The 11783-nt window shown below is 40.2% G+C and overlaps 1 protein-coding gene across 4 annotated transcripts in view; it reads left to right on the forward strand.

The window, feature by feature from the left end:
* COL18A1 (collagen type XVIII alpha 1 chain) overlaps positions 1-11783 on the forward strand; it is a 197963-nt gene that overhangs the window by 182942 nt on the left and 3238 nt on the right. For all 4 annotated transcript variants that reach the window (XM_058154791.1, XM_058154766.1, XM_058154775.1 and 1 more), the window contains 8 exons: positions 740-850; positions 3107-3260; positions 3357-3433; positions 4322-4450; positions 5342-5377; positions 6817-7128; positions 8043-8240; positions 11346-11461. In XM_058154791.1, coding sequence (XP_058010774.1) covers positions 740-850; positions 3107-3260; positions 3357-3433; positions 4322-4450; positions 5342-5377; positions 6817-7128; positions 8043-8240; positions 11346-11461 — 1133 coding nt within the window. The remainder of the gene's footprint in view (positions 1-739; positions 851-3106; positions 3261-3356; positions 3434-4321; positions 4451-5341; positions 5378-6816; positions 7129-8042; positions 8241-11345; positions 11462-11783) is intronic.

Here is an 11783-nt window from a genome sequence, read left to right on the forward strand (position 1 = left end):
GTTTGTTTTAGTGATTAAGGCAACAGGCTAGAAATGGGAAACTGGGACTTCTGTTTCAGGTACAAAGCTAGCAGGATGACCTGTTTCAGCCTTAGGTACAAAGCTGGCTGGTTTCTCTCGGCCCTTGGAAAAGATAGGAGTTCCAAAATCTTGGTAACCAAACTGCAGGGAGTTGTCCAGGCAGACACCAAGAATCAGAAACTGATTCAAAGGAACAAAAAAATAATAATAAAAAGGTATCATCACCTAAATCACCCTTGCGTTTATAGAGCATAGTAGCCAAGGTAGTGTTTTAGTTCAGGATTAGAAATTTTTTTTAATTTTTTTTTTATTTGAATTTATATCCCGCCCTTCTCCGAAGACTCAGGGCGGCTTACACTGTGTTAAGCAATAGTCTTCATCCATTTGTATATTATATACAAAGCCAACTTTTATTGCCCCCAACAATCTGGGTCCTCATTTTACCTACCTTATAAAGGATGGAAGGCTGAGTCAACCTTGGGCCTGGTGGGACTTGAACTTGCAGTAATTGCAAGCAGCTGTGTTAATAACAGACAGACTTAGTCTGCTGAGCCACCAGAGGCCCATAATTTTGTACTTATGTCTCATTTCTGCTTTTTCTTTGTGATTCCCATTGGGAGGTTTCACTTGCTCCTTTGCCGCCTCGAGCAAGAGAAAAAGGAATATGCATTTCAGTTGCTGATTGTAGCATTTTTGCTTACGAATTCTCTTTCCATAGGGAGAAAGAGGGGACAAAGGTGATCCTGGAATGAAAGGCGAAAAGGGTGAATCAGGTGGTGGATCAAGTGCTGTTGGGCTTCCTGGTCCCCAAGGGTATCCTGGTCTTCCGGTGAGAGTTGTCATAGCATACAACGTCTTTATAAAATGGCATGTTCTTCTGCCATATTCCTTGATAGTTTTCAAGAGAGTGAAAATGTTACCATTTATGTAGCAGCTTTGAGCGTCTATGTCAGGGGTGTCAAATTCATGTCATCACGGCGGCATCATGTGACCCATCAGGACATTTCCCCTCCCCCTTCGCTAAACCGGGCATGGGCGTGACCAGTGCATGACACATTTGGCCCGTGGGCTGTGAGTTTGACAACCCTGGTCTATGTGGTCTTGAAAAGGAAAAAGAAAGTGATAGCAGAGAGAGTGTAGGCAGAATCTTAATTTCTCGCACCGAACCGTTAAGTTAAACCGCTTCTTCGAGGCCCCTCCCAATTTCCAATTTCAACTTTGAGCCAATTCCAAGGTGCAAAGATGTTGTGAGAATTTCAGGCTGTGAAGGTGATAAGAGGTAGTTCCCAGGTATGTTCCTCCGGAGTTAAGACAAAACACATAGCCCAAGGCACAGTCTTTTCCCACTCCCAACTTCCCAAAGGTACATCAAAGCAGAGAAAAGAACAAAGGAAAACCCCATGCAAGTGTAACCCCCAAATGTCCCCCCTCTCACTAGAATGGCAAGGTCCCGATAGAGATTTATGGGACCTGACACAGGCAGTCCTTACTTAGCAATGGTCACATTTAGCAACCATTTGAAGTTGCAATGATACTTTTAAAAAAACAGCTTTGCAACCAGTCCTCACATTTATGACTGTCTCAATATCCTGCAGTTATGTAATGGCCATTTGGGATTTTCACAACCAGCACACATTTACAACCATTGCAGCAGCTTGTGGCCATGGGTTTGCAATTTGCAAACTTCCCAACCAGCTTGCAACAAACAGAGTTAGTGGAGAATGCAGGACTAGAAATCAGAAATTGCAATTGCATGGTTTTTCACTTAACAACCAAATGGGAAGTTAGATCAAAAGCCCATTGTGGTCATTTTTTTGATCAGCTGATTCTAATTGTGGTTGCTAAGCAAGGATTACCTGTAGCTTACAGCAGTAGCTGAAGAAAACAAGAGTGGGATTTATCAACTTGTCACTCTGAAGTTAATTTCTTCTCAGTCTGTTTCAAAGGTAAGCCAGACATCATTACTGACTGCTGATATTATAACTACTAATATTTGGCGCCGTTCTTCAATTATCTCCTTTAAAATTTCTAATACTATGATGTTTTGGGTCATTTTGTAAGTCCTAGTTAACTGACACGAAAAATCAGCTTGTCATTTTTTCTTCCTCTACTCAGAATCTTTAGTCCCCTCTAGTGTCCAATTTATTAAATCATAAAGTCACTTAGCTTTAATATAAACCAAGATAGTTAAAACAATTCATCCTGAGCACATATTATCCCCTTATTTGGAAATATTCCAAAGAATAGGTCTAATTATATGGGTTCTTCGGTCTTCACCATGGTTATTGACTCCACAAGGAAAGTCTCTTCATTTGGATCTTCTGGGCAGCAGCCTGACCACCTTCTCAACAACCTTCCATTAAAAGAGAATGTTGGAGATTAGATGAACATTTTTTAAGATTTTTATTTTTAATCACATCTTTATTATTTATACTTTAACTCAAGGTGGCAAACATATCTAATACTCCTTCCTCCTGTCTTTTCTACAAATGTTAAGTCCAGCAATGGCTTCTTAAGGTGGGGACACACCACCACCTCTTTTACAGCAGCTGAAAACATCCCTTCCCTCAACAAAGCAAATATTTTTCCATGGACCTAATCATATCAGATCCTGGGGAGTCTTCACCAATGAAGAGGATCTAATGGATAGGTAGCCAAGTTAGCAGGCCTGACAATCCTATCCTCTTCTTTGGAAGTTAAAGGCTTGAATTCATCCCAGCTAACTGTGCAAAGCCTTGCCAATGATACCTTAACAGGAGTTTATCCAATCTAAATGAATCTGACAGATTTTATCTACCAAATCCCAAGAATATTTCTCATGTTAGTCTTGCAGGTAGTCCCGTGGTTTTTCTTCCCCAGCAAAGAATAAGTCAGTGTAAAAAGGGCTAGCAAATCACATCTGCAGATGTGGTAAGAGTGGGAAACAACTGTGTAAGCTGAATGTTCCTCTTCTCAGGCTTAGACTAATCAATAATGGTGATTATTAATTAACAACCACATTCCTTCCTTTGGGCAAGAAGTTAATATTGGATCACTCTCTGCTTTTATGATTTTAACGACAGCTATATTATATTTGCTTTTTCAGGGCCCCAAAGGTGAGAGCATCAGAGGCCCGCCTGGTCCTCCAGGCCCCCAAGGACCTCCAGGGGCAGGTTTTGAAGGACATCCAGGGCCGCAAGGCCCTCCTGGCCCTCCAGGCCCTCCAGGGCCCCCTTCTTTCCCAGGTCCCCACCGGCAACGTGAGTAGGCACTTAATGACTTTTCAATTAATTTGTTACAAATACGGGCACCTTCCAGGCGATCGTGGTTCAAATATGGTTTTGTTTTCTTTCCAGATATCAGTATTCCAGGACCCCCAGGTCCTCCAGGACCCCCAGGACCTCCCGGCATTAGTGACCCACCTTCTTTGGGGGTAAGACGAAAAAGTCATATTTTTAGAACATTATTCTCCAATTTATTACACTCCAGATCAGGGGTCTCCAACCTTGTTCTCTTTAAGACTTGTGGACTTCAACTCCCAGAGTCCCTCAGCCAGCAAAGCTGGCTGAGGAACTCTGGGAGTTGAAGTCCACAAGTCTTAAAGGGAACAAGGTTGGAGACCCCTGCTCCAGATTGTTGAGCCCAAAATTAGGCCTCACAGATTTAATCTGGGTTTACACAACATACAGATTAGACTACAGTAGTGTCAGGCTCTGTTTCAACAGATTGTGAGAATCCAGCCATTTTCTTCACACAAAGGTGGACAACCTGTAGCTGCCTTCCCCCTCAACCTCCCAAGATTACAACTGCCTCCCCCGTCAAACCTCCCAAGATTGCACTGCTGAAATCTGGCAACAGAATGGTTAACTGTGGTGGTAGAATTTGGGTTAATTAAGACGAGAATGATAATATTGCACTTCTTGGAGGCCCTTCATTTCCATTTCACTCTTGCTCCCCTTTTATTGCTGACACCAGTGGTGGGTTTCAAATTTTTTTACTACCGGTTCTGTCGGTGCCGCTTGGTGGGTGTGGCAGGGGAAGAATACTGTAAAATCTCCATTCCCACCCCAATCCTGGGGAAGGTTACTGCAAAATCCCTATTTCTTCCCAATCAGCTGGGACTCGGAAGGCAGAGAATAGATGGGGGTGGGGCCAGTCGGAATTTTTACTACCAGTTCTCCGAACTACTCAAAATTTCCACTACCAGTTCTCCAGAACTGGTCAGAACCTGCTGAAACCCACCTCTGTCTGACACTAATCAATAATAGCAAAAATACAAGTTATTTTACCTCACATTTTTAAAATGCTTTCTCTCGCGAAGGTACGGATTTTAGCAACCTACCAGAACCTGATGAGCAGAGCTCATGAGGTGCCTGAAGGGCAGCTCCTTTTCATCCGAGAGAGAGAAGAGCTCTACATCCGTGTCCACAATGGCTTCAGAAGAATCCTTGTGAGTATCCTCTGCCTTGGCATTGCTCAACCTTAGCAATTTATGATGTATAGACTTCAACTTCTCACATGCAGGCCTGGGAATTCTGGGAGTTGAAGTCCTCTTAACTTAAAAGTTGACAAAGTTGAGAAACACTACTCTGCCTCGACCATGGCGTTGGTCCTAAGAGATGAAACTTTAGATGTCCAATTATTATGACAAAATAAAAACTCTCTTCAGGGAAAAAGAACTAGGTTGTTCACATGTACAAAATGAGAATAGGATCTGAAAGGAACAATCTCCCATAAGGTTGGGTGAACTTCCTACTCTTGATTTAGAAAGGGCTTTCTTAAAATAAACTCATGTAAGCTTGATGTCTGTGGAGATTCTCAGTCATCCAGGTCATAGTTGTTTCAAAGGTGGTTTTTTTTGTGGTTTTTTTTTTCAAAAGGCAACTGGACTGGTATTTTTCCTCAAGGAAAAAACAATCCAGTTGCCTTTTGAAAAAAAGCATCTTTGAGATAATGTAATCTTAGTTCACATTGGATCAGATAATGTCAGGTCAAATGCAACCAGATTTTGGCATCTGATCTTCTCAGGTCTTAAGTGATGTAAATAAATAGAACTTTTATGAACCCAGCTTCACCATCGCTAAGTCCTTGGGAAAACCATTTATATCTTGGAACTCAGAAGATTGAGGCAGCAGGAAACAGACTTGTCAAATGTTGTGTCTCCCCCGCCACCAACTCTTGGAAAGAAGAATGACATGCTGAAAATATTTGAATTTTTCCTCTCCTATAATGTGTCAATAGTATTATTTCCAAAAATTTAGCTTTTTCAAGAGGGTGGCTGGGAGTTGCTGTAAGCAAGTGCTATATAAATTCTTCAATCATTGTTATGGTTCAATTTCAGCTGGAAGAAAGAATATCCATTCCTGGCTCTGGACTGGTAGGTGGAACATTATTATCTAATACTAACCAGTAGCTGGAAAAACTACTATATATGGAACATCCTACACTTCTGCTTAGACTTTTCTGCTTCTGGAATATTTATGGTTCTATAGGATTTGTTTAATGCTTGGACTTCCATAGTAATTATCTCCTTTGTGCCCTTGTAACAAATCAAGACAGCTTATCTCTTATCAGAACACAATATAACTAGAGTTATTAGGCGGTGAAAACTAGGAGGAGGTGAAGTTTTCCCCTTATGCAAACTAATTGTATGATTTCCTCATTCACATGAAACAGGTACTCCTTGCTTAATCACTGGTCTCCGCTACCATTCAAAGTTACAAAAGATGTCCTCAAAGCTACTTACAAGCCATTTTTGAAGTTCGGATGTTAGACTTCCCTATGGTCATATGAACACATTTTGGATGATTTGGAATTGGCTCGTATTTATGGCCATTTGTATCATAGTTACGTGACCATGATTTTCTATGTTTTGCAACCATCTCAAATAATCGGGTATGGTCGTGCAGCGACTTCATTAATGACTCCGTGACTTACAACCATAATTCCTGGCTCAACTATGGTTATAAGTCAAGGACTACCTGTAAAGGGAGAAATTGCACTACTAAAAAAAAAAAATAGAAGGTAGGGAAGTTCCTATTGCTCAAGAATCCTTAAAAATGACATTCTTGGCACTGGGGCCTTTGCCTATGACTCTGAGTGAGTAGAGAATCATTCAATCATTTGAATGGGGGAGAAGCCATCCATTGTCCTTGTAAAACTAGATTGGCTGTGACCGTAGCCACGTTTCATTGACTTCAGCACAAAAATGTCCAAGAATCCCGTTTTTTGTGCCAGGTCCTCATATTGTCTTTGGCTCATACACTTTTCATACCTGGGGCAGTTTAGTTGGTTCTACCTGTTTCAGTTTTCAAGTAGTATTTTTCTTCTTCTCCCAACAGTTTTTGCCATTGATATTGTCTAGGATGTTTCACTAATAGTGTGGCAGTAGAGACCAGACACTTGGCTTTAGCAAAGGCACCTGCCAGTGACTATCATTTTCCAAAATATATGTCAGCTCCTTACAAACAGATTTAGCACTTCTTTGAGTACATTAGAGCTCTTTTGTTTAAAAAAAATGGCTTTCACACTTTTTGAGACAATGCTTATTCTCTTCTGAGCAAAAGGTAGATTTGAATTGGGAGAGACAGCCAGTTTCTGTCATGAATTGCTAGTTTTTAATGAACTAATGAAGATATGGAAGCATCAATACTGAATGGTAGACCAATGCAAACCAGCATGCTGGTTGGTCGGATGGATGGATGGATGGCACCATGAATGACAGAAAATGTGGTAGCAGTGTGAAGGGTTCTGCTCTGTAGCCGGGATTACCCAGGCAAGCACTCCAAAGGAATCTGATTCTTCATTCCATTCCAGGACAATGAAGTCTATGAAAGGTCTTCCAGTGTCCACTATTCTCATGGAGGGACAGCTTCCTCTGGATCCCATCGTCCATTTCAGCCACACTTACCTGTGCATGCACGTCCGGAATACAGTGCTTATTCTACTGCCAAGCCCTGGAGAGGGGACGAGAGTGTTGTCGACCCACATCACCTTCCTGAGCAACCGGCCGTCCACCCACCTCGTCACGGAGCACAGCAAGAATCCTTGGACCATTTCTTTCCCAACAACCGCCAGACTGAGACAGCTCCTTTGGCAGTTCACACACATCACGACTTCCAGCCTGCTGTGAGTATCCATGTGTCATCAACGTGTCCTTCATTCTAGTATCTGCCATGTAGTGTCAACTCAGATTTAAGTTGCTATTATGAAAGCAGCAACAGCATCTGAATGTAAATGGCGGTTGAGATCAAGGTTGATGTCACATGTGGGTGGCTTTTGGAGAATGGACAAAAAAATGAAATAAAACTCTTGAAATGATTTCTTTAGGTTGTTATCGCACCAGTGAGCAGAACAAAAGGAACTCAATACAAATGCAAATGAAAAACACAGGGACTCGGTTTTAGGGGCAAACATAACTTCTTCCACTGGGTTATCTTGTCATTTTCACCATGGCATTCGTGCTTCCATAATATATATATAAAATCCATTCCTCCAGTAAAACGGTTCAGACAAGCTATTCTGATGCTTCTTTCAGGGTACAGTATCTATATGTACAAAACATGATAATGATAATAATTGCTGGTTTTGCCTTCTTTTTAATGGATTAGCACATTATACTTTGGTTAATGTATGGCTCTGTGTAATATATATTTCCAGACAATAGATTAATTGAATTGCCATGCTAAAGAGCCTGCATGAATATGATCACTGGACTTTTCTTCCATTTTATCTTGAAATAGATTAGGCTAGCAGATAATGACAAAGGTGAGAATCAATGAGCTTCAGAACTGAATCAGAATTTGAAATCTCCTAATCACTGTATCACACTGGCTGCTTTTGAGGATGTAGATGATAAATAGTAAAAAAAAAAACACTGTTAAGATCCATCTGAGCAGCAGTAAGCTGAAAAACTGGTCTGGATAACTTGGACTTGATAAGAGCAGATACTTTCCATTGCTAGGAAGTCACAGCAGGCATCAACCAAATGAAATATTTATCCTGGCTCTTCCTGGCATGTGATCGTCTGCTTGTTTTTCCAGCTGCATCTTATAGCCCTGAACAGTCCCCAGAGCGGCAGCATGCGAGGCATCCGAGGAGCAGATTTCCAGTGTTTCCAGCAAGCTCGGCAGGTTGGACTGTCTGGCACTTTCCGAGCATTCCTCTCCTCTCGGCTGCAAGACCTCTACAGCATAGTGCGCAGAGCAGACAGGAGCACAGTGCCAATTGTCAATCTCAGGGTATGTTGGGTCACAGACCCGAGGAAATTAAGCTTCATCTAAGTACCAAGAAGACAATCTGTTAGCCTTTAAAGGACAAAACACTGTGATCCCAGAAAGCAGGAAGAAAAAAATAGCAGAGTAAACTTAGCTCCTCCCCCAAACGGTTGCAGAAAAATATATTCTGTACTAGGTAACTAATTAATTGATCTTACTTTTAAGCAAGACTTTGCACAAGACACTTCACAATGAAATTATGATATATGGTTTTGATGATTAGAAAAAAACAGATTATAGAAAAAAATATAAGCATTGTAACCATGGATCAAAAGGTTAATTTATATTTATAACTGCTGTAAAAGAAAATTAGAAGTCATGTCTTTGTATTTTCTTTCTTTTCTGCACTTTTGTTTCTGTTTTTCTCTTCTTTCTCTTTTTACTTTTTTATTCTAAATATTCTTATTTTTCATCTTAAACTTTTAATAATGAGAGCTATAGATGATTGATATAGATGAGAGATTAGATAGATGACAGAGAGAGAGAGAGAAAGAGAGAGAGATCACAATATTCTTGTTGGTAATATGAAAACAGAAGTGCTTACCAGTGTCAGTTCAGCCACGCAAAGGCAGCTAGGCATCACATGTTTTGTGATGGTTTGTTTAACACTTTTGTAAATGCTTTGAGCAAAAATATAAAGCAAAAGCTTGTAACATTTTTGGGTGATATTTTAGTACAGCAAACAGGATTTTGATGGATGGAAAAGAAAAACAAAACCTGAGAAAATTGAGTGGATATATCTGATGTCTGTCTTGCAGTAGGAAGGGTCATTTGCACATATATAGATTCCATAATACCTCACAATAGTAAAAGTTGTGAAAATAATTTTTGACTACAAACCAAATATATATCAGGAGGGCAGGACAGCAGCTGAAATCCTAGAACAATTCTAGATTGCCTCTATGGACATTTTTATGTCTATTTATATCGACGGAAAAAAATGTCCATAGAGGCAATTTAGAATTGTTCTAGGATTCATATTTAGTAAAATCTCTCCTGGAATATAGTAGTGTGTTAAATATAGATGTTTTAAGGGTATTGTTTATTTAAATTTATGGGTGGTATATAAAATTAGGGTATTGATGGAACATGGCCAGTAAGATGGTAAACACACAGCAAGAGTTTAATTTTAAAGGTAATTTTTTAAAGCAAAAGTATCAAGGCTCAACTAACCCAAGCAAATCAGAACTCTGAGACTTGGCTCCTTCTCAAAGGTCTTCTTTAATGAGTACATCATATTGGCACGGCTTCGATGGGAAACCAAATCTAAATCTTTCCCATAGTTTCAGTATAATTAAACTAGGAAATAACCCCATCCCCATCAAGTGTCATGGGTCATGTTGGCCAATTGGGTTAATTGGCAGGCTCTTCAGGCACTCCTTCCCCAACCTTATCTGTTGCCAGTAGAGATGACCTTGATTCTCACGAGAAAGCTCTTTGTTGTGTCTAGTTATGCATTCCAACCTCCTTCCCCCCAAACCCCGCTTCCCCGTATTTGGCAACTGAGAAACAGAGAGATGGCTGTGGCCAGGTTCAGTTTGGCCTTGACAAAAGGCCTTGAAAAAGGGTGAATTGCAGGTAGTCCTTGACTTACAATAGTTTGTTTAGTGATCACAGTTACAATGGCACTGAAAAAAGTGACATGAGCATTTTTCACACTCACGACTGTTGCAGCATCCCTGTAGTCATGTGATCAAAATACAGATGCTTAGCAACTTATTCATATTTATGACAGTTGCAACGTCCTGGGGTCATGTGATCCCCTTTTGCAACCTTCTCACAAGCAAAGTCAATGGGAAAGCCAGATTCACTTAACAACCGTATTACTAACTTAACAATTACAATGACTCACTTAAAAACTATGGCAAGAAAAATTGTAAACAGGGCAAAACTCGCATAACAAATGTCTCACTTAGCAACAGAAAGTTTGGGCTCAATTGTGGTCATAAGTCGAGGACTACATGTAGTACGGCAAATAAAATTCAGCAATGCAATAGACCACATTAATGTCTTTGTCATTTTGGAGCAATCAAAATTGACTATAATAAATTAGCTGATGCTTTCTCAGTTTACATAATACCTCTCTTTGCAAGAACAATTTTTACTTATGATAGGCACTTGAGCTATGGTCTTTAAAAGCCATTTGACCCTGCTTTTTTAAAAAAAAAAAATGTAATGCCTTTGTCCAGACCAACAAGTTCTACATTGGACATTGAATGTTTAATTTCCAAAGAATATTTAAAAAATTAATTTAATACAGGTAGTCCTTGATTTATGACTACAACTGAGTCCCAAATTTCCATTGTTAAACAAAGCAATGAGTTGTGTCCTATTTTATGGCTTTTTTTTTTTGCCAGTTAAGCAAATTACTGTGGTTGTTAAGCAAATCTAGCTTCCCCCACTGACTCTGTCGCAAAATGGCTGGAAAAGTTGGTGGTCACAACCACATGGTCACATGACCCCAGGACACTGCAACTGTCCTAAATACATAAAGCTTCCAGACGCCTCAATCTTGATCACGTGATTATATGCAACAGCCATGTGAAAACTGGTCATACGTCACGTTCTTCAGTGCCATTGTAACTTTGAATGGTTGTAAGTAGAGGACTATCTGTTAGTTAAACCGTTCCTGGCAATCCCCCACAAGATTTAGAGTGCTTCAATCTAGCAAGTCTTCAGACTATCTCTAAAAATCTGTCTTTTTCCCAAGCTTTGGGCTAGATTGATGGTGAGCCCAATGAGACAGTGTTGTGTTTCAATCTGTTCTTATGCTTTCTTTAGCTATTATACTAGCTTTCATTTTATGTTGCCCAGAGTGTGTGATAAGTATGTCTTTATAAAATAAATGAACAAATGAATGAACAAACGAGTGACATACATATTCCCAAGGTAATAGACAAGAGTATTTTCTAGGTATGTTATCCAGGTTTCTTCAATTGGAAATATGTTGTCTCAGTGGTTTATAGATTCTTGAAATGGAAAGCTCTTGACTAAAGAATATTTCTAGAGAGAAAATGTCTTTTGAACACTGCTTAGGCAAACACATTGCTCTGTTTTGTTCCTTCCCAGGATGAAGTATTGTTTAATAACTGGGAGAACCTCTTCTCAGGCTCTGAAGCTCCATTCAGAACTGGGGTTCGCATCCTCTCCTTTGATGGAAGGGATGTCCTGAGAGACTCTGCATGGTAAGTTGGGGCTGAGGAGAGTGATTTAGTTTCCAGTGAAGATTTTGGAATGTGCTTAGATTGTAAATTTGTGCTACTTCCTGCTGAGTGGCACAGTGTTTTCAAAGGCTTCCAAGGTCCCCTTTCTGATTGACCTTTCTAAACAATAGAGTTTATGTCTCCACCCTACCCACTTCCCCAGCCCCATGTGATGCACTTTTTAAGACAACAGATGCAGCAATGGGACAAAAAGCTTTGCTTTGTGTTATGTAGCCCTTTAGCAACATTTACTTGTATAATTTGGTCGAGAGCAGAGTAGATGTTTTGTGTGAAACCACTATAT

The sequence above is a fragment of the Ahaetulla prasina genome, chromosome 1 (assembly GCF_028640845.1).
Source record: "Ahaetulla prasina isolate Xishuangbanna chromosome 1, ASM2864084v1, whole genome shotgun sequence".
Lineage (NCBI taxonomy): Eukaryota > Metazoa > Chordata > Lepidosauria > Squamata > Colubridae > Ahaetulla > Ahaetulla prasina.